We start from the raw sequence: 23,488 nt of genomic DNA on the forward strand, positions 1-23,488 counted from the left end.
TGCCGCGGGTGGTTGAGGTTAGGCTTCGGTCTTGAAGAATTCGACCGCTGGCCCTTACACCGACCCCGGGGTCCGATGGATTATTCATAACGCTCGGTTTCGGTGGCATTTGTTGTCACCTTTTGCTGCCCCGAACCCACCGGAACACGCGCAAAACCTCACGAACCGATTTCCGTCAAGTTCGTGCACGAAAGCCGTGCTTTTTACTTCCCTCTCTTCTTGGGTCCCGTGCCCCGCGGGACGAAAGCAAATTATTTGACATCCCCAAAAACTCGAAAAGTCATCAATTTGTCAGGTCGAACAGGAACACGGCGTTTTTCGGGCGCTTTCAACGCCGGACAGCGGGAATTAAGCTACCGTGGGCGCGAGAGTAGCGTAGCGGTCAGTGCGGGGTTAAGCATAATTAATGTTCCGACCCATGCCCAATTGCTCACGGGGCGACCAAACGAAACCCGTAAGCGTGCGTAACGATGAATGTGTTCTAGCCCCTTGGAAGGACTTTTTTTGTTTTTGATAAGGCATTTCGGTAATCCAAAAATCGGTCCCAAATCAGCATTAACACCCGAAGAAGAGGAAAAACAGTTCGGAGGCCTTAAGGAAGTTAAGTTTATTCGTGTAGAAAGGGTGTGACCGTGGATTGAACAGAATTGCATATAGAAACCGAAAACCAATGTTTCTTGAATATTCTTAATAACAGGCTACATTTGAAAGGATAAAATTTTATTTTTAGGCGAAAATAATTGAACTGCAAATGCCTAGATGCAATGAGATACGCAATACAGGAAAACAAACTCCTAATGGTGACTGACTCTCATGAAAGTCAAAATTTGGTACCCAGCTTGAAACAGATGCCTGAAACAGATGCCTAAAACAGATATTAGGAAGCAACGTTAAGCTAATTCAAAGTTAAATTTCACTTTCGGAGTGTTAGAGAACTTAACTCGCTCGCAAAGCGCATTAACTGCAAAATGGAAACCTTAACTAATTCGCAATCTTATCTTATTCAACCATTTTTATGAAAACCTTTCAATAAGTCCTTTCGGGCTTGAAAATGTCTATCGCTTAAGCATGTTGTGAGGAAAGCTCCTAGTAGAAAAGTCGCTTTGAGATTACTTTGTATGGCAAAAGTAATTGGATGTGGACCTTCGTTTTTGGCTGTTTTATGTTTGCATTAGTAATTAGTACTAGTATTAGTATTAGTTTCGTTGCAACACCGATCAATCAACGCATTAGTTACCAGATTTGTGTTACCTAATTTGGTCAACATATCAGGCTGGGGAAAAAGTAATCCATTATTTTCTCGGTAGATGACTTAAGTGATCGATATCCCGTTAAGTATCGATCGTACAGTTTTAAATTTAGGCTTGTTTTAAATCTGATACTTCACACTTAAAAAGATGCTTTCACTGTTTATTGTTTGTTCCATTCGTTTGTGAGTTATAGGGTGTAAACAATGGAAGTCACCAAAGAAAAAATTGGGTATATTTTACAATTTTTGTCCGATAAAGGCGAAATTTTAAGCTAGGCCGCTGAAATTTTGCATGGTGTTTATGGTGTCGATGCTCTAACAGCTAGCTACGTTAAATTTTGGCTTTGTTGACCCTATTCAGTTTTATTTTATGTTAAAGCCTGAGCAGATACGTCAACGAAAATGTCGATAAAATTACAGAAATAATCAAAGTTGATCGGCATGTTGGTAGTCAGAGCATCGGTCAGAAGCTGAAGATTAACAATCAAACAGTTTTAAGCCACTTGCATAAAGCTGGATTTAGAAAGAAGCTCGATGTTTGGGTGCCACCCTATTTACACCAAAAAACATGATGGCTCAAATTTCCATCGGCGAAGTTTTGGTTAAACGGAATGAAAACGAACCATTTCTTCAACGGTTGAGTACTGGGGATGAGAAATGGGATGCATACGACAATACTGTGTGAAAATAATCATGGTCTAAGCGTGGTGAAGCATCTTAACCGGTGGTAAAACCAGGACTCACGGCCAGGGAGATTCTACTGGGTATATGGTGCGACTCGAAAGGAATCGTTTATTATGAGTTGCTCCCGTGGAGCCAAACACTAAATTTCAGACCTCTACTGTCAATAACTGCACCGTTCAAAGCTAGCAATTGCCCAGAAACGACCAGAATCGGCCAACGGAAGAGGTTTTGTGTTCCATTAGGAAAACTAAATGTCACGCACGTCTTTAGTGATTCACCAGAAAGTCCGAGATTTTGTTTGGGATGTTTTAATGCGTCACCGTATAGTTCTGATCTTGCACTAAGCGATTGACACCTTTTTCACGCATTACAAAATTTCCTGAGTGATGAAAAACTGAGATCAAAAAAGGGTTGTGAAAATGGATTGCTCGAGTTTTTCGCCAATAAACCTGCTACAAGATGGGCATTATGAAGGTATTTTCAAAAGGCAACCAATTTTCCAACAAAACTGTGCATATTTGACGCAAATCGGACCATCGGAAGTATCTTAAATAATGTTTTGAATTTCACCCAAAAATAATGGATTACTTTTTCCCCAACCTTATATTTGGACCTGAAAAAGCCAAGTACGGCTGTAAGTTCCAAATGAATATTAATGTTTGTTGTTAAGTTTAAATAATTGGGACTTCACAATGCGGGCTAGCATATTTAATGTGAAAACAAAACAAACACAGTTTGTTACCTTCATTTTTGACTAAAATTGAACATTAAACTGGAAAGAAGGAATAATTGGCTAAAAAATTCACTTTCTGGTTCCAGTGCGAAATGAAACCAAGAACAGAGTATCAAACATGCTCCGATGAGAGCTTGCTACTCGTCTAGCGTAATTCCGAAAAATCTTTTCTCTTTAATGTATTGATTGCTATCCACTTTTTCACCTAAAAACCTCGCCTTCGGGCCCCGTACAACACGGACCACCTTCAGCTCCGAAACTTCGGAGTCCTGCACACGCTCGGGCCGTTCTTCCGCGCGCGCCAGCGCATCAATCAATCGCCTAATCATCGTGCCACGGACAATTTCGAACCAATCGCCTCACAAAGCGCCATCTACTCTCGTTCTCCCGGTAACCCGCTAATGGACCCGCTAACTGCTTGCTGGTGGCGTAGCCAAAAGACGCGGTATCCTTCGGCAAAGAAAAACCCCCGCCCGGACGGCCCGAAGCGCATTTGTTACAAATTTTCACCAACCAACCAGCAGGCCCGTGCCGGCTTGTTGGCGTTTAGCCTTTTGGTAAGCAAATTATGCTCCCACCGGCGGCCGGCACACCCGACCATTATTACACTCCCCGCCTCGGGCCGGAGCACTGTGCGTTCGGTTTCGGTCCGCAATCAAAACTATATTGTAACCAACACGTGTCAAAACGTCGTCACGGGGCACGGGGCACACACGCCGCTCGCTGTGGCCGCTGCATTCCCCATCGGATTTTCCCTGGACCGGGACCAGGACGTGCCGGGTGTGTTGGTTGATTATGTTGCTCCGATTCGGGCCGGGCCAAGGTGTTCGAGGTCGTACCAGCCCTCCTCGGTCACGCTGAGCGCACCCAAAAGGGCCACTTTTTAGCTCCCCTCCTCGCTTATTAATATGTGTTTTCTAAAAACAATCGAACCCCACCGTGAATCATGCAAAAATTAAGTCCAAGCATTCGCAGGGAGCACCCCACACACTACGCTAATGGCACGGGCCGGACCGTGGCTCGTTGTAAATTGTTTGATTGAGATTTTTTAACACCCTTCCAATCCGACCGACAACGCAACCCTAAGGGCGTAGGGCCACCGGGCCGGTCCGTGGCAGGGCCGTGGCATTACAATAAAAAAACCCAGAAGGGTGCCCGGTTGTGTCTGAGAGGCTCAATAAAACAGCAATCGGCGGCAGCGTGCCCGGTGGGAGCAGCACACTCTAGAGCAGCGGAATATTTACACTGCAAATGGCACGGCCAACCCAAGATCCTGAATCACGGATCGTGGCTTTCGTTCGCTCCACCGGAGTCACTCGTATGCCCCTGCTCAGCCACGGATCGAAAAAAATTCTAGGACACGACACCCTGTGACTGCGTAACGTGTCGTTTCCGTCGGCGCGGCCACGGCTCAGGCCAGGTACGGTTTCGGTAACGCATCGAACCGGAACGCCGGCAAGCAGTATCGGCACCGAGCGATCACCGAGCCACAGGCCAGACCCTCGACCCCAGACCGGCAATGGCGCTACGGAGGTTGCAACACAGGACACACGTACGCACTGCTCATGAAATATTCATCGACGTTAAGGTTATAGCCATGTCATCGGGTCACTTACTGTGGGGTGCAAGGTGCGTGTGTGCGGTGGCTTGCACGGCCCGTAAATAAAAGAGTGGGGTTAAAAAGTTAAAAACCCGCTTCCCGAAAGTCCCAAAGTCAGGATGCGGATCTGGGACCCACTTGAAGTGGGTCGGCGGCGGCCAAAAACGGTAATGGTTTGTGTTTCCTTCTAAATTGGTGCGCTGGGGCGGACAGTAGCTACAGTTTTCGGGTGTTTACTGAATGGATTCAGTTGCGTTGCCAAACAAGTTTGGAAAGGATGTGTGCAAAAGTTCCAGTTTTAACAGGAGCACACAGGATCTGTTTGTGATTACTGTTGCATACCTTTAGGCGCCAATTGGTGGCTCCAATGGTGGAACAATCTACCCCTTCTCATTATGCTTTTTTGCCAACATTACCTTGTATCTGTTAAAGAATTGCAACTTAAAACGAAACAAGTGTTTAGTCAGCAACTTACGCTTGAGGGGCTTTTAACATGTCGACTTTTTTGTTTGACAAGTACGAAATGCGGGCATCATTGGGTTTCTGCTTCCGTTTTTAAGAAAACTGTTGCAGAATCGTATCAAATGTTCGACGAAGCTTACGGTGAGCCTACTCTTGGCCCCTCACAGTGTTTTCAAAGTGACCATCACTCGGGAATTCTTTTTGCATACCCCCCACAGACTTGGCTCTTCCCAAATATCACCTTTTTGCATCGATGGGTCACGCCCTTATCGATCTGCTCTTCAATTATTTCGAAAATGTTGCAAAATAACCTGCAGTACGGTTAGTCTTACAAGAGGCACAATTCTTTGTCATGGTACCCACAAATTCACAGCCTAATTCATAGAAATTAATGTTCATAGTCTAATTCACAGCAATGGCACATACTTTGAACAGGGTAGAGTTTTTAATTTAAATACAGTAAATGTGTGTTTTCCTTGAAAATTTAAATTGGCCGTTTAATTTAAAGGCAACATATTCTCTTTGAATATCTTGATTTGCTTTCAAATAATTATTCTTAAAACGCAAACTATTCTTAAAACCTCTATTTAAAGTACACGTCGAATGACATTTCTCACGTTGTGCATCGGGAGATCCTTTTTGAATAACCGTCAACCGTTAACCATAACAACAATTAAAGCAGGCGTCGTCGGAGAATTTGTGGGTTTTACATTTTTCGATTCAACTGTTAAGTTTTCCGCCACGTTTTCGTTGAAAACTATGCAGTTGAGAAGCAGAGCGAGATAGTTTTGATAAAATTATTAAATTTAAAATTTTAAACTCAGTAATGTCTCATCAGCCTGAAAGAAGACTGGGCTTATTAAAAAGATTGTCTAATGCTGCTGATGCCAGCTATCAAGGCACAATCCTAATCCCAAACCGCCCAAGGATGGTGAAATGGGACAAATGAAAGGAAAACCTCTCCCACAAACGAGACGCCATTCCATGGGCCAGAATCCGGCCACCAGTCCGGACTGGTCTCTTCCCTCATCTGTTTCGCGTGGGGGGCCCCAAGGATACGTTGCTTGACGCGCGCTCCTTTTGCGCCCCCGTGGCGGTGGCGCGCGAACACTAATTAGCACTTTTCGTGCGACAAGCATTAAGGAACTAATTAGCCGGCAAAGCCAACCCAACGAGCCCGCTCAGCCCGGGGTGGAAAAAACAAAAACCGGAAACCGTTTGCCATTCGGTGTTTCGCCTTCGGGGCGCGCTCGTGGAAGGAAGTGCATTCGTGGAAATGTGGAGCTGGCCGGGTGTGTGTCGAGTGTCCTTTTTTCACACAAAACCCCTACCCCTACGCTGCCCAAGCGATGAATAATAAGCCACGAAGCGGTTGGCCAACGAAAGCATCGCATCCGGAGAATGATTTTCTGATGATTTCCCGAACCAATGCCTTAGTCCTGCGACGGCCACGGGCTGCTTTGTAATTTTATTTCCAAAAAAAAACCCTGACGTGTTCACCCCAACATCCAACGGTGACCAGCGATTTCAGCGGCCCAACCAAATGGTTACTCGCTTTCTTTTTCCAGCCATTTTCCAGTTTGCTTTTCACCACGCAACGAGGCGAAAAAATCGTGTAGTTGGTGGTGCTGGTGTTTATTAATATTTGTACCGGCCGCCGGCCCGGCTTCCAGACAGCGAAAATGGCACGGCACGGGGCTAGAAATATAAAGCGTTTAATTAAATTTCCGGTGAGTGCGCAAGTATGTCGAGTTTCGTAGGAAGGGGGGCCCGAATGGCGAGTCCTGTTTTAGGCGAGCGAATTCACCACGGACGTTGTTTTGCTTTCGCAGGTCTTTTGAAGATTATTTGTGCCTATAAAAATGAGTCCAGGATCAGGGACGTGAATCACAAAATGTGGTCATTTTGTAAATTATGGGAAATAGCAGAGAAATAACGTTACTTTAAATGCATGACTAATTCGGTTCTGTCTGCCACAAAAAATCAAACAACGCCGTCCTTTTTCGTTGAAACTCACCACTGAATGAGATAAAGACATTCAGGATTCGTTTCGGCGGACGCTACATAAAAGCATAGCCGAGAGTAACTCAAATCTATTCGATAAACTGGCCCTTGCTGTCCCTGCCAGGCCCTGCAGGGACTCGGAAAGCGCTACCCTTTCAGGTTTCGGACACTTCGAACGGCGACCAGGCGACCGTAACCGTAAGTGCATCTAAACAAACGCCGGGCACACACGCAGCGTGAAACCACAAACACTTCCAGAAGAGGTCCACTCATAATGGCCACCGCCGTTACTGTTGGGACCTCACTCCTCACGGTCAACACGGAGAGAGATGGGGAGGTACAAACACCAGGAAGCCCTAAATCAGGCCCTCGAATGACTGGACCAACGACGTCGTTCAGGAGCCCCAGCGATCGCGCTGTGGCCCCTATATTTTGCCCTCGCATGTCTTGGAACAATAATTCTCGGAAATCGTTACGATTCCACGGTGCGAGGTCCTTGCTTCCCGGTGGTGGGACCTTTCAGAGGCCCCCCCTCACACACAGACACACACACCTCCCTTTTTATCGCTACACACTCTCGTCCGGATCTCGCTCGTCCCGGGTCGGTCCGCCGGAACCTTCATCATCTATTTTGTTTCCTTGCCGTCGGGCCGCTGGAAGTAGCGACCCAAGGCGCCCTCTGACGCTGATGGCTTGAAAGTGAATCGTGTTCACTAGATCTTATCATCACCTGCCATCTCCCGGGTGCCCCCCCCCCCCCGCCATGGGCCTCGTTGTTTTCGTCGAGGTCCTGTTTATGGGTCTATCGTGCGGGGTTGCAATGGTGTGCGGAGACGGGTGATAATAAAGAAATAAAAATAGTCTCCAGAAGGAGTTGAGGCCTACGGAATATGCTTCGCGCTTGCGAGCCGGCGCTTAGGGCTTAGGTGGGCAACAGGAAGCCGGCGCCAGTAGAAGTCAACGGCTGGAAACCCCTTACAAGACGGATGACCCAGTAACGAACCGCCGCGGCACCGCCGGGGTTCGGTCACAGTCAATGGGGATCGATCCCCGCAAAAGAGGCACAAAATTACAGGTACGCCCTCGCACGGACCGGAGGTTGGCCGGTTGGTGGTTCTCGGAATCGGGAAGAAAAAAGGCACCACCACACTGCTGCCAACAAGTAGAACGGACCCCGCGTCCCCGGGGAACCGGCCTTCTAACCACCTTCCGGGGGGCAGCAGTACGGAAAAAGGTGTGAAATGATCGGAAACCGCCAACAAATTTAATCAAGGACCTTCGTGCCGACGGAAAAGCCACGGAAATGCTATCGCGGTCCATCCCACGTAGCACTTGGCGGCGGGTGTGTTGGTGTGTGTTTGTTACATCCTTTCTCACCTTTTTGTGTTCCCATTTTCGGTTGCAACCTTTGTGAGCTGGCGAGCGATTGCAAGTGATCATTCTTAGCTTGGAAGGACACGTTGATAACTAAGGGAACAAGCGCCAAGGGCTTGTGGGGCGTTACTATAGTTGCTGTATCCTTAAGGATTCCAATGATCGCTAGATTATGTAACAAGGATCCAGCATACGAAGGGGTCCTAATTAAATCCTACCATAAGAATAGCCTAGAAAGTGGCAGAGCTATGCTATTGATCTTGGAATATATTTTTTAGATCATTTTGTTGAACTAAAGTCCTTTTGGAAGTAAAATTTTGTACTGTGTAAGTATCTAATACTAATAGTAAAAATCGGTAAGTTTATGTGCCTGAAACAGGCTTAAAATCTAAACAATAGTTAATATGTGATTAGTTATTTTGTATTCAATTTCCTTGAACTTTTTGAACGTTAGTAGGAATCATGCAAGTTTTTGCAGTTTTTTCATCAGCAAGGACTCATTTGAAGGATACAGTACTGAGGCATTACTCTAACTTTTCCATCTTTTCTTTCTTCATTCTTTTGTATGAATAACGTGCCTCGAGCCAAACACGGGATTGGGCTGAATCCATTTTACACGAAAATTTAATCTAGTATCTCCCGAAAAAAGGTGTAAAAAGTGAACAAATTAGTATCATGCCGAACCGAAACAGTAACCGCTTAAAGTCTAGCAGCAATGTGATAATATCGATGTTTTTCCAATGTGAGATAGACATTAACTTTTATCTAACCCATTTATTACGTAATTTTAATGTCATTCATGTTGTAAGCATAGTTTTTTTAATCATAACATTGGAAGGCTTGTGAACTATGCTGTTCAAAGGGCTGACTCAATGTTGAAGCTACTTGCAACGACGTTATGCATATCAGTTAGTTCCGAATGAGGCTGCCAAAAACAGTAGCAGAATAGATCGGGAAATCTTTATTGGATTTAATTTGAATCAAACTACGCCTCATAAACGTTTATTGGAGTTTAATACGTTATGGCGATGCACATTACTGTGTTGTTAATTACGGTTGAAACACAGCACACCCGTTGGCAGCAATAGAAAAATCTGTACGGAACAGTAGGCCATCAATTGGTTCTCCCCAGCAGGAGACACTCTGATCGACTCAGGGACGATTTTCTTGTTTACCATCATCATCACCATAATCATCGTCGTCGCTGTTGTCGCTATTAAACAGTTTAGCAAATTCCTCGCTCGGGCCAACCGTAGATTCCTAACGATGAATCACATAATCCGGCCAGATTGTAGCACACACAAAAAATACAAATCAACAGCGCTAGGGGAACAACTAAAAAACCGTCCCGAAAATCCTGTTCGACCCCGTGGGGTGGTTGCGTCGAATCGCACCGGAGGGAGACCGATGCCAGAAGTGGGTGTTATTGTTGACGATGTTATGATAATTAGCTCTTTCTCTGGGTGCGTGTGGTGCCTCCAGCAGGGACCGCAGGGACTATTACTGTCGCCATTAACGAGAGCGAACTTCTTGGCGCGACCGAAGGGGTGCCAACAACATGGTCCGCGGGTGTGTTTAGGGATGTGTTACAAGCACCTAATGCGCGGTGGGACTCGAGAAGGAGGTCTGTTCCGCCACCGCTGTTCCCTGTTGCTTTCTTGGATCGATTCCTAATTTGGCCCGTTCGAAGTTCGTTCCCTCTTCTCGTACAGCTGCTGCTGCCCTCGCCGAAGGACCTCGCGTGAAATGATTAATGTGCACCAGCAACGGAACGGATCCTGTTGCGCCCGACCAGCACGCTTCCGAAGGTTAACTAATGTTTTGCTGTTTTTCTTGCGTGTTTTTTGCGCTTTCTGACTTTTCCTACACAACACCATAGGCTCGGGACAGATCCAGCTGTGGCAGTTTCTGCTCGAGCTGCTCAGCGACTCCGCCAACGCCGCCTGCATCACCTGGGAGGGCACGAACGGCGAGTTCAAGCTCACCGACCCGGACGAGGTGGCCCGGCGCTGGGGCGAGCGGAAATCGAAACCGAACATGAACTACGACAAGCTGAGCCGGGCACTAAGGTAAGCATTCTCGGGAAGGACGGGGGGGTAGGTAGGCGGGAATCAACCTAGAACCCTAGGCAGGGGACGGGCCACATAATTTATGTTTAATGTTCTTTTGATGTCACTTTTATTGCAATTTTCACTCAATTTGCTTCTGTCGTCGCCAAATTAGCCACAACCTCGAACAAATCGCTGCCACCCACCCGCCATCCGCGGCCCCGCATCCTCTCTCTTTCTCTCTCTCTCTCGTTTTCTGCCCCATTTTGGGCGCAACTTATTTGAGTCCTTCTTGAAGTCTCGTCACGGAGTCGGCACCGGGTCGGATAAAGATGCTTTTGGATTGTGTGCGGAATTAGGATCATCGTCGTCATCGTCGTCATCCCTGGGCCCGAGCATCCTTCCATCGGTCCGGGAATGTCCTTCCCTTATCCTTGCTCAATCGTTGCGAAGGGCGCGACAACAAAAGAAATCATCACAGTAAATCAAATTGTCTTTAACGATCACCGCCCTCATCATCAGTCCCGGTCAAACTAGGGTTCTGGACCACTAGACGGAGAGAAAGAGCAAGGCAGAGAGACAAAGAGAGAGAGAGAGAGCCAGAGGGACCAATGTTTATCGTCTGGCGAGGTGATTCCTCTGCGCACGACCACGCTGCGTGCGTGTAATCTTTGACCCGTAATGGGATTTGCTTCTTCTGGGTCGATAATGAGAAACAATCGGTGGTCGGGGTTCCGTGATAACGGTGGAAAATGTTTCCAAATGTTCCGGCTGATTGGTTGGAAAATTGGATCAATGGGCCAACTTGTTAGTTTCTATTTCCGTGCCGTCCACATATTCCGATTTCGGGCCATTAGCAGACCAGATTGATTTGTGAGATGTGTTTGGTGCATTTTTTTTTTGCATTTAGCCAATTAATTCCAAGTTCTTCGCTTATGTGAATTATGTATCGTGAAGGAAGCGGAAGTTGGAAGTTCGTTGGAAAACTTTAAAAAAATAAGATCAATTTGTGAACTTGGGCTCCACATCCTCTTCTTGAGATTCCAGGGGACATCCTTCCTGCGAAAAAGCCAATTATATTCAGAAACTGTGCATAAGAGAAAAGTGGTCCATCTCGATGGAAGAGCCCCGGTTTTTTATACACTTTTCCAAGCCCTTTTCGGGAGCATCCTGCACTACTCTACAATTTTCTGCCAAAAGAACATCCTTCCGTTCAATTTTTTGGTCCAATCGATCCCACTAACTCGTTGGCATTTACGTATCCGTCATCGTGCATGGCCTCTCAAACCGTTTTGAATGCTAAACAAAAAATGATTCCACAAGTCCAACTCTCCGAATTCACGTCCAACATGGAACAAAGTTTAATAACGAGCTACAACATGCCAGACACTCGGCAAGTGTCTCTCTCTCGCACACACACACACTCTGGCGCATAAGATTCTTCCACATCCTGTGGCCGTCTACCGAACTGGAGATGACGGCTGATGAAGATCTTCGCCCGGCCCATTTACACCAGCCAACCAGCCATCCAGCCAAAGTCCGGAGCATATTTTATCTGGATTTATCTAATAATTTCAATTTCGTACGTACGAGTGAGGGGACCGCCTTGACACGGGGACGGCGGGGTTCTCGGCAAAAGTGCCAGCAGTGGCTCCGGATCAGATACGGGCCCACGCGACGCAACATTCCATTAATCCCTCTGGCAAGCTGTCGTTGCTGGGTTCCCGATGCACAGCCATGAAGTTTTGTGTCGCCCACCCGAAATGTCTTGGCATGGCGAAGCGCCCGGTTACCGAAAAAGCTATTCCCGACCGTAATTCCTGCACGACGAGAACGATGAGCTGGGTTCGCTCTGCCGGGGGAACGGGGGCCTTGCCTCACTCTTTCCAGAAACCAGGCCCCGAAGAACATGGGAGTCGACGACAACGACCAAACTGGCAATGATGGGTTTGCGATTCATCGTAAACCCATCTCCACAACAAGTTGCGCGATGTGTCCTGAAAGTGTCCCGCTGCTACCGGCCGGCAACCCGCGAACCGTGGGCAGCGGGCGAAGCGGAATGGCTTCATGCAATCAAATTTGTAAATTGAAAAATAACAACATTTTGATTTAGCCAAAATCTAATAGACTTCTCGCTGGCGCACAGCTTGCACACCGAACGGCGGAATCCGGTTACTGGTGCCTGGGCGCTACCGACGGTGGTGATTCCTGCGGACTTCTCTGTGCCTAGCCTAGGTCCTAGTAGTAGCGCCGCCTGGCAAAAGACAATCTCCCGAACGATGTGCGTTGCTGGTGCTGGTGGTTTGCCCTCGGTTTGCCACGATGGCACACGCTGTTACAGCGATGGTCCTTCGACGGCATCGCATTGCTATTTGAGTTGAATTGAAACGATTCCTAAATCGAAAGCGATTATAAAGGCAGACAGCAACATACGGTAAATTACTGTCCCCGCAGGGCTTTTATGAACGAGTTTCTACTAACCTAGGAAGGTGAAGGAGAAAATCGACATGTTTTGTGTTTTTTCCAGTAGTTATGCGGAGCTTTCTTACGCATAACTTCAGCTGTAGTCAAATGTGTACTATTCATGGTCTTATTTTCGGCATTTAGTAAAGGGATTGAACAGTACCTTACTTATATTTTCGAAATACTATTTTAATATACAGATAACGTATTTAGGTTTCTTTTACCGCGTTCATTTAGTTGATAACATACCTTGTGTGTTATTTTTGAAGAATAATTTAGTCCTTTCTTTGCTTTGCTTAACAATCAAAAGCAACTTTCGGTTGTATTAAATACATAAAATAAAATAAATATAAATTATGAAGTTAGAGAACAGCTGAGTTTTGAAACTTTGAAAGATTGAATCAAAACGCTGAAGAGCAGACATTGTTTCTGCGATGCTTTTCTACTAGAAAGGATGTATCATGACACATTTGTTAGTGTTTTAGGCCTTTCTACTTTTGATAAGATTATTTGACTTCTCTTCCGTAAATCTACGAAATTGTCTTAGTGCCTCTTTTCGAAGATGAATTAACATTCAAAATCACTAAACGCAGGAGATATTGCAGTAAAATTGATTGAAATTGAAGTCAATCGTCGAAGGTGTTGATCGAAAGTACTGAAGTTTTATTTAAAGCTTTTTTACTAACTAAACCTATCAAAACCGACAATTATTGAACTATAAATGAAAAGGTGATACTTCAATAATGGCGACCAAATATTGTGTGACTTTATAGTAAGTTTTTTTTTAAAGAATTAGTATTAAACTTTACATCAAATTATAAATCATAAATCAAAATAATTGTATAACCTTGTTAAATGGGTGTATCTTTCGCCGTTGCTGTCGGAATACAATTGTGTGAAATAATTGAATAATCATAATTTAAACACCTGGCTTCGAACACAAAAAAGGGGACCGATTTGGTCATTAAAAAGGGCGGTGACGAAAAAATGTCACCATGCCGTTGGGCGCGTCAGTTTATTAAACAAAAATTAAAACACAGATTCAGATTGAAGGTGCGTAGCGTTCAGCACCAACCCGCGGTACCTTCCTCCACCCCGGCGGGGGTTCATTCTCTCCCTCCCGTGGTGACTCCGCCCGTCGCCCGTCGGTGCAGATTCCCAATCTGTTGTTCCGAGGCCCCGTCGATTTGCATCGCATTTCGGCACATTCCGAGGTAATCGTCCGTTCCATTCCACTTCCGCTCGTTGTCGGTCGGTTCCGTCGGCCGCAGGATATGCGTCGAGTGGGGCGGTGTGTGGGCAATTTGCTGAAGAGGACGACCGGTGCGACAGGACAACTTGAATGTGTATGTACACACATTAAACCACTTGAAACGCAAAAAAACGCTAGGTCGATGGATGCGGTGATGGTCCCTGTGCGCCAGGGAAGACCGGGCAAGTGAGCATCGGTTTCGAGTGGCTGTGTGTGTGTGTGTGTGTGTGTGTGTGCTCTTCTCCACACATTTGCATTTACGCACGGTTGAGTGACAGCAACACGCCCGGCTCATTCTGGTACCATCCACGGGGGGCCACTTCGGATCCTGTCTGGTGGTACTTAGCATCCCCCTGGCGGGTGTCCCGCGTGTGTGAGGGACGACGAGGCAGCGGGGGATAAAAGCCACTGAGGGAGTCACTTTTTTCTGCTTCCCTGCGTTTGCCATGTTGATGTTTCCATTATCACCCGACGATGACGACGATGCCACACACTGGATAATGGTGCCGCTGATGAGGATGAGCTCGACCCGATGTCGATGATGGGGAAGACGAGCATAATCCCGCATGCTTAAAGCTCACGACCCTCTTCTTGGGCGACATTCGACGTTTTGGTGTCCGTGCGTTTTGGCTTCCTTCGATTTTAATGGATGTAATTTTGAGCATTTCACAGCACCGAGACACACAGTAGGCTGCGTTCCGTAGGGTGAGTAGAACGCACCCCGCCGATACGGCCGATTGACAATCTGATGTACCTGGAAAACCCGACCATAAATGGAAATTCCAGTGACAGACACCTTCCTTACGTTCGATTTTAAAGGACGCACAAAATGGCGGGTCTGAAATGGAGTATCTTTCCGTCATTTCGAACCCTTTGCCAATACGCGCTCGTCCCTGGGCTGGCAGTGCACTAGTCACATGTCAGTGCGAGTTGCCTACTCCGATCCGAGTGCTAACCCCACGCCGGTTGAAACGTTTCCAATTTCGTCGCCATTGTTTCACATATGCCAATCAAGCAGTTCCCAATTCAAGCGCACGGGCGCCTCCAGAAGTCAATTAAAAACACCCTCACACACACAAACACGTGCACGCACGCACGGACAAAAAGCCTCAGGAGCCTCAGGTCTCTCGAAAAGTGACAAGCGACACTGTTGGGCCACTTTTTGTGCCCCGAACACCGTGTGTGTGCATTGTGCAGCGGCTGAGTGTCTTCGGCAGAGCAGAGGTTTGACACTATTCTTTTGACGTCGACACTAAAAACCCGGTTCCAGATGACGGAATGGGAACCGTGTCAAAAGGGACGAAGTCCGTACCGTACGCAACACGGCAACGAATGACACAACTCACCCGCGATCTGGCTGGCCGAGGAAGCCCCTATTGTTCCCGTAGCTGTCAATCGTTGTTTTGGAAACTACACGCAATTGTTCCTCTGAATAGGGACCGCGGATTGAGGTTAGGCGTTCTAAGGCACCCACGGCGAAGACACTGGAAAAAAGGTCCCTCGAAACATCGTGGCGAGCGTGTCCAGTGGCGGTTACGCCACCGGATCTATGTAGCCCCGTGTGGCAATCGGCACGAATTAGCCGTCGGAACACTGGCGACCAGGGGTCGCTTATCGGGACCGACAAATCGGAACATACAACTTCACTCCGTGCGTTACGCACTTCGCGCTCCGAACGGATAACACGAGGGGTTCCGTCGTAAAAGTCGTCGAAGAAAGTCCATGTTTTGGTTTCCCTCGGCCCCGTTTTCTTCGACTTGATTGAGACACATTCTGTGTGTGTGTGCGTGTTGTTTTCTTTCTTTATTGCTATTACTTTTATCGCCCTTCCGTCCCCAGTTCTCTAATCTGGTTCGGTTTTCTTTCTCTTCCCTTCCGTTTTTCCCGACCCCAACACAACGGGCGAACAGATATTACTACGATAAGAACATTATGACGAAGGTGCACGGCAAGCGGTACGCCTACAAGTTCGACTTCCAGGGCCTGGCGGCCGCCACGCAGCCCCAGACGGACCCAACCTACAAGTACCAGAGCGACCTGTTCATGTCCCCGTACCACCACGGGGCCAAGCTGAGCTCCTTCATGAGTCCCCACCACAGCATGACGACATCCTCCGGTAAGTGGCGAAAGTTCGGTTGTGCGGTTCCGTGGTGCCCGATCGCGCCCGATTATTATTGGCACGGGAAATAACTCTCAAACGGACAGCAGATTTTATGGCCGATACCGTGGGCCTCCAACCGTAATCGCCATTTCGTTCGCCAACCGTTTAGAGATATTTCCTTTCCCAATTTAGCTTATCGCGCATGGAACTAGTTTAGGTTATGTGGAAGGACCTAAAAGGAAACAAAAACCTATATGAAAATGGCTCCGGAAAAAGCGATGGTGCCTTTGTTTTGCTTCTACATTCCTTGAAATGTATTTGCAAGGAAATGCCAATAAATTAGGACAGTTTAAAATTAAATATTCGGTTGTCATTATGCGGTTGCGTTATTGCATAACTTCAGGCGTGTTGATATTTTCGACACGATCGAAACCGAAAATCAGTACATTTGGGGATTACGAAATCTTTGTGATTTCGTGTTCAGTAAATCATTTTGACTAAAGATAGTTCAGTAAATAAAACGAAAGTAGATTCTTTGCTAGTGATGCTGCCATAAAACCATCAGAAGTTGAGTCGATCAACCAAAATAATCCGATCGAACTTGATGGTGAATCTAGGTAAAAAGCCATGTGATGACGTCCATTTCTACAATTAATGTCACGTACACGTCGTCTTCGTCTGGAATAAGGTGATTTTAAATCAAACCATAATCCACCAACGTTGAAGTTGGCTGACAAAAGCTTCTCCCTGGGCCATCTGTCCTGTGCGGAACCCTCCAATCGGCGCCCCACGGCCTCCATTGCACGGCTTCCAGGCGTCGCTTTATCCGATAGTCACCGTCCCAGGGCACCGTCATCGATGGCCCGCCGTGGTTCCATCGATTTTACAACGCAGCGGAACACGCTTGCGTTTTGAGCGCGAAATTACACCCACACCGAGTCAGGCCAGGCTCGGTGTGTGGGTGTGCGCTTCAATTGTGTGTGTGTGTGTTGGTATCAGTAACCAGTGGTAGTGCCTTGCCGCCAAACAATCTTATCACCTTCGCCTTCACTCCCGGAGAAGCCGGAGAAGGACATCCTGCCAGCGCGCCAAGCGAGACACAAGATGCCGGTTTTAAAATCGGTGTCCCCTTCACGGGCCCGTTATCCTTCGTCGAAGGATTGCCCTTGTCGAGGCTGGTATCTAGCAGCTGCACTAGCTCATGCGCACGGTGCAGTAACACACGGCCCCGTCAGCCGAAGAGAGAGAGCGCGAGTGGCCCTCTCTTTCGCTTCCACAGCACTTGCCATCCCTGTCTAGGCCGACCACCGGCCCCCCCCCTGTTCGGTTGGTGAGGATGGCGAGGAAAATGGCGGCCGCAGGAAACTATCGCCGGCGCAGGCGGAAAAACTCAAGTATCATCCTTTCCGCTCTGCGAGGCGCCATTGCCATCCAATCGCCCTGCAAGGACCTTCCCGCTATTGGGAAAGGCAAACCGAAAAAAGAGGAAAATGTTGTCGGCGGCCGTCAGAAGGAGACGCGCTTAGGGGCCCGGTACGCGCGTTATAAGCTCCTCCGGCGGGGAGCGCGAGTGCCCTCGTCCGGTCCGGAAAGTCGCCCCCGGAACCAGCGGGGTCCGACGGTTGTTCCCCCTTTTCACGCCGCGGAGGGACCGGAGGTGAAACCTTCCTTCCTTCGGTCTAATTTCTGTTTCCCTAACTAGTTCCGTTTCGGAACGGCTTGTTTGTTAGAGGCTTCCGAGCAGCCCCACGTCGGACACGTTGGGTACGTGCCCTACCGTCCCTCCTACCGTGCCTCCCTTCCTGGCCGCCAAGCGGCGAGGGTAAAACATTAAAGTTAAATATGCCTCCGCCTCGGTGAAGTTGGGCATTTTTGGGGCACCTTTTTTTAGCGTCCCTTCGACAGGTCTGGAAACAGATTTTCCGCTGGCTAGCGCGGCGTACTTCGGTTCGTCCTTTAAAGTGACCTCAAACTGGTGGCTTGTAGCCGGCTCCGAGCAAAACTAGCACGCCCCACCGGTGTGGACGTTCCTTCCGAACGAATCAACAAGCGGAACGACGATCGGAGTGAATGAGTTTAATTATAAACAGTCATTAAACTTGTGACAGCATAATTAATTCACAGCCAATTAACAATCACTGTTCATAATTAATAAACGATGATGATTAGCGTGGCCGAATCGCTCGTGGCCTTCAGGTTTACTATAAATAACTATAGCAGGTAGATTAAGGTCCTTGGTGATGTTTGAGCGCTTTTGGCTGCAAACGAATTTGCTGAAAGCCCAGCAACCATTGCATCCAAACCTGAAGACCTGCTGCCTCGAGAGAAAGATCTAGTTGCCACAGAAGTTGTAGACTTGACGTCCAACGCGTCATCGATGGTCAAATATTTATAACCGAAGTGGGCACATCAATTCTGGCCAAGTATAGCAATATTAGGTCATAGAGGTCTAAGATCTTGACAGCCCAATGAAATGGGACGCTCCAGATGGGGAATTCAATATCTTATGCGAACAAATTGTAACTTGTGACCTATTTATACACACCAGCTCTGTAGTTCGATGAGGAAATTTCTAACGAAAATCTCTCTCTCTCTCTCGCTCGGCAGCCTCCATCTTCCCGTCGGCCGCGTCGTGGGGCAACTGGGGCAGCCCGGCGACGAACCTCTACCCGTCGCACACGATGAGCCACGTGACGCCGTCGCACGTCGCTCCCCATCTGGGCTCGTACCCGCACTACGCATGACCAACGCCAACGACGACGGCCGCCAGCCACCACCATCACCACCACGCGCAGGTCGACAACTTCGACCTGTACAAGAAGCTCACCCCGTACGAATAATAGCATCCGCCCCACCAGCTGCCTCCGTACGCCCGCGACGAGCACCGCGAGGACGCCGGGCTTGAGCGGTTCCCGGCGGCGGCGAGCATGGCGCGGCTCCCGGACCTGGAGGCTCGGCTGCCCGCTCTAGGCTGCGCTCCGGTGGCGCTGGTGGCAGCACCGGTTCCACCCCTGGCCGCCGCCCAAGATCCCGGCCCCGGTGGGATCGCGCCGACGGTCGAGGGGCAGTTTGGCGCATTCCGTGCCGTCATGGCGACCGGCAGTGCGGGGGTCGTCACTAGTCATACTTCGGCACCTACACCTACCGCCACTATCAATACTACCCAGCTAGATAAATGTATTTTAGACTACCTAAGGAATGTCTCTACTTTTAAATGAATCCTGGAACCAGCCAGGCAAGATCACACACAACCACACAGAGAGAACTGGAGGGTGCGTGAAGGCGTATTTTAAAGACCCCAAAAATCAAACGAAAGCGTCAGTGTATGATTAGCAATATCTGTATCTGTTGTATGCGCGGCACGCAGCGAGCCTCGCTCCTGCGGACGAGGCCGGCACATGAAGACACATTGGATGGCCACGACTTGGGCCATCCCATACATTGTACATTCCACTCACAGATAATGTCTTCGTCGTGGTTGCCGCCGTCGTCATCGAGTTTTCGTGTGGTTAGTTACCCGCCTCGAAGCAACTAGGACACGTGTAGGGTTAAGGTCTTAACGTTGCGCTAAGAATCGCGCAAAGAACGTAGAATGATGTGCACATCAACTACACATACATACCACGTTTGTATACTTAAGCCCCAGCGACGAAATGCGACAAAACAATTTGCAAACCGTTCCCACCGGTGCGCTAAATGTTGTGGTTAGGTTTTGTTTTCCCGCGTCTCTCAGAGTATCCTTTGCTAACGTTCTTTTCATAAGCCTGTGTAAATAATGTCAAGATAAGGGGTTTTGCTAAGCTAATTTATAATACTTTAGAATCTATTTATTTAACTACATCTTAGAGGCTGTTCGAACAGTGCGAGCGAAAGGTAAAAATCTTACAGAACACGATCACGATCACGAAGTAACAAATCTAGTCTTCTATGCAAAATGCAAGTGTTTGCCCGCGTGAACGCGTCACAAACTGTGCGGTCCAGAGCCGCCTTCGAAACACAAGGAATACTTCAAAAGCCCAAGAAACAAATCCAAAATAACAAACCAATCCATCGCCATTTCAGATCAAATAGACGCTCAGAAACCAAAATTGATCCGGAAATCGGAAAGAAACCCACAGACACGTGCTCGGCACAGGCGGAAGAACATGCTAAGAAGCAAGCAACCATATTTATACATATAAAGACTGTGATAGTTAACGACACTTGTTAAAAGTTTGTTCTCGTAACCATTTTTACCCAAAACACGCAGCGACTCAGGATCCCGCCATCCGTAAACACACAGCCACGCACCGTTTCTTCTGTTGGCTGCGCTAGCCAAAAGCCCGACAAAAAAGGGAAACAATCCGAATATCCCCGTTCGATCAGTTTGCGTCATTCAGTTCAGTCTTGTTGAGCACCACGAGAGACATGCGTGTGTAAATAGCGTAAGTGTACCGTAAATTATCGATGTGTATATTGATCTAGTCAAACGGAGTTCTTCGGAAAAGGAAAAAATCCGTACCCAAATCGTAGTACCGGGAATGGAGGGCAAGACACACTGTTCACCGTACGGTGACACCTGTATCATCACGGGGCTAGATACGGAAATCGCAAGGCCGTCCCCGGGCGGCGATCGAGATTGCGAACCGCGCCAGAACCCGGGCCCCGAGAGTAAACAGAGCCCGGAAAACGTGGCCCAGACCTTGGTGGAGCATCTTGCTGAGCACTCACTGGTTGTCAACTTCTGAGGCACACAAACAAAAACGAGCGAAACGAACGAATGAAAACAGAACGGATCCCCGGAACGGATTATACCAAACAAAGTGGCCACCGGCCAGATTCGGGCCGCTTTGGTTTTGTTGGTCGATGTTTGCAAAATAAAGTACGCGTCACATGTAAATAGAAAACAAGTACACAGAAACTTAACAACAGTGCGGCGGCGACGCTCCTCCCCGGGCCGGAACACACTAAGAATTAAAATCATTGTCGTATGTATAGATGTGCATTATCGAACCAAAAGGATGCCCGAATCCAGAGTTCTAACTCGGTTAACTCGAGCCCCGGTATAGCCGTGTATCTCTATCTCTCTCTCTCTATCTCTCTATCTCTGGTGTGTGTGTATAAACTCTAAGGTCAATCATCGTCTTCATATTGGCGTGGCCCCCGTGCCGCGTGACCCCACACTGTACAGCCCATCTGAAGGACAACAGCAGTCCGACCATCAGCAGGAAAGGAATACATATAAGAATTAATAAAATTCGTATGAATGTTTCAAAAACCTACCCACCGCCCCAATGAGTCTCACCCGAGGGCACAAGAGGCCCCCTCCCTGGGACCGGTGGTATAATTCACTTTTACTATCTATACAACGTACGATCGTGGTTTACGATGTAGACGGAGAATTACCATGCCGTCTTTATCAGGCACAATGCACCAAGTTTGTGTGCCGCCCGGGTCCAGGGAACGGTTGACACAGTTCTCCGACGTGCTCTGTTCAGATTGGTGGTGTTATTGGTGGTAGCAGATTGGTGCAGTATTAAGCCGTATTATAGTTTTGCACTCAAGTTGTGCAATGCAGACGGATGAGTCATAACATTAGTGGTTCTGCCACACAAACTTCTCGATGCTCCGGATGCTTTTCGGTGAGTAGACGTGACAGAGGAACCAAACAAAGATTTGTCAGGCAGCAGAGCCTCGTGATGGTAGAAGAGAATTGCTGCGTAGATAATCTGTCGGCCGTGGCCGTATGCCTATGATAATGGCACACAAACATCGGTGCCCCATCTCTGTTTCTCTCTCGGAGGCAATCAACCGCAATTCAGTAAATCGTCTCTCGTCGTAGAGCCAGTCGTGGTCACGGCCCTATAGAAGAATGCAACCACTGGCAAGCGTTACGTCCGCCGTTCTAATTATCAGTCTGCTCGGTACGGTAGAATGTGGCAACATTCTGGTGCTGATGAGCGTCGTCTCACAGAGTCACTTCATATGGTAAGTACCGAAATCCACATCCAGGGTCACGGCTCCGGAAGATCACTCATTGTGTGGCCGGCCTTAGGATACGTCCCGTTGTAAATCGTTTGGCTGCGATGCACCACAATCTAACGGTGCTGTCGGTGAACGTGGACCCAGCGCCTCCACCAAATGTAACGTACATCCATCTGGAGAATAGCTACAACACACTATACGGCAACGGGACAGCGGCCAAGAATGACATACTGAAGCGCTCGAACGAAATGGCTATCGATGCCACGATCTCGTTCTACCGTTTTGGACTGTTGGGTTGTGAAGGTAAGTCGGAGAAATACCCTGCTAGTAGTCCGAATTCATGCCGAAACACTAATTCCAGGTGCCAGCACATCGAAGGGCTTGAAGCAGCTTCTCCAGTATCCGGACGATTTTCGATTCGAGCTCATCATCTACGACTTTACCTGTGGACCGTGCACGCTGGGTTTCTTGCACAAATTCCACTACCCACCACTGGTTAGTGTGACCGGTTTTGGAGTGCCACAGTTTACACCCCAGCTGGTCGGAGGCCATAAGGAGGCCTCATACGTGCCGCACTTTACACAGCTCACCGATCGTCCCATGCCGTTCGGGCAGCGGTTCCTGAATTCCCTGATCCACACGTTTGACGCGTTCTACAGGCGGTTCGTCTTCTTGCCACGGATCGCTCGGATCGCCCAGAGCGGTTTCGACTTTCCGCTCCCTGAGCTGGCATCACTCGAACGCAAGACCCTGCTAATGCTCACCAATTCTAACCCGGCGCTCGATCCACCCGAAAGCTTTCCACCCAACGTGATCCCGGTCGGTGGGCTACAGATCGTCGCTCCGAATCCGTTGACGGAGGAACTGCAGAACTTTATCGACGATGCCCCGAAAGGTGCCGTACTGTTTGCGATGGGCACCAACTTTCGGAGCAAAATGTTTACGGTCGAGCGACAGTTGATGTTTCTCGAGGCGTTCGCCGCCCTGCCGGAGTATCACATTCTGTGGAAGTTTGATGACGATCGGTTACCACGGCGAGCGAGCTCGAATGTACTGATCCGGCCGTGGCTCCCGCAGAACGATATACTGGCGCAACCGCACGTCCGCGCGTTTATCAGTCACTGTGGATTAATGAGCACACAGGAAGCGACGTACCACGCGGTGCCGATCGTTGGTATTCCGATCTACGTCGATCAACATCTGAACCTGCATCGCACGATACAGTCAGGTGCCGGTGTGAAACTGGATCTGGCGACACTCAGCACAGCCAGCATCATCGGTGCCCTCCGAGCGGTGCTGGAAAACGCCACGTACCAGCAGGCGATCGATCGACGATCGGCACTGTTTCGCGATCAACCCGAGCGGCCACTGGATCGTGCCGTTTGGTGGATCGAATGGGCGATGCGACACCCCAAAGAGGACCGGCTACGGGCGGCGACACTCGAGATGAACGCATGCACTGCCCACGGTTATGACGTGCTGGCCTTAGAGATCGTTCTTTTGGCAATAGTGATCGTATTGGTCCAAAAGGTGTTTTCCCGGTTTCGCCCAAAA

General features: G+C 48.4%; 2 protein-coding genes across 2 annotated transcripts in view; both read left to right on the forward strand.

The window, feature by feature from the left end:
• LOC128267433 (DNA-binding protein D-ETS-3-like) overlaps positions 1–18,714 on the forward strand; it is a 31,613-nt gene extending 12,899 nt beyond the window's left edge. The window contains exons 4-6 of the mRNA XM_053004265.1: positions 9,986–10,175; positions 15,780–15,985; positions 18,578–18,714. Of these exons, the coding sequence (XP_052860225.1) occupies positions 9,986–10,175; positions 15,780–15,985; positions 18,578–18,714 (533 nt within the window). The remainder of the gene's footprint in view (positions 1–9,985; positions 10,176–15,779; positions 15,986–18,577) is intronic.
• Positions 18,715–21,452: 2,738 nt separating this feature from the next.
• Positions 21,453–23,482, forward strand: LOC128267431 (UDP-glycosyltransferase UGT5-like; the record flags this gene model as incomplete). The annotated part of the gene is made up of 4 exons (XM_053004264.1): positions 21,453–21,591; positions 21,753–21,937; positions 22,005–22,237; positions 22,296–23,482. Coding segments are annotated over exons 2-4 (1,536 nt in total), but the record flags the coding sequence as incomplete, so codon positions are not given.
• Positions 23,483–23,488: the final 6 nt, after the last annotated feature.

This window comes from Anopheles cruzii, chromosome 2 (genome assembly GCF_943734635.1).
Source record: "Anopheles cruzii chromosome 2, idAnoCruzAS_RS32_06, whole genome shotgun sequence".
NCBI lineage: Eukaryota > Metazoa > Arthropoda > Insecta > Diptera > Culicidae > Anopheles > Anopheles cruzii.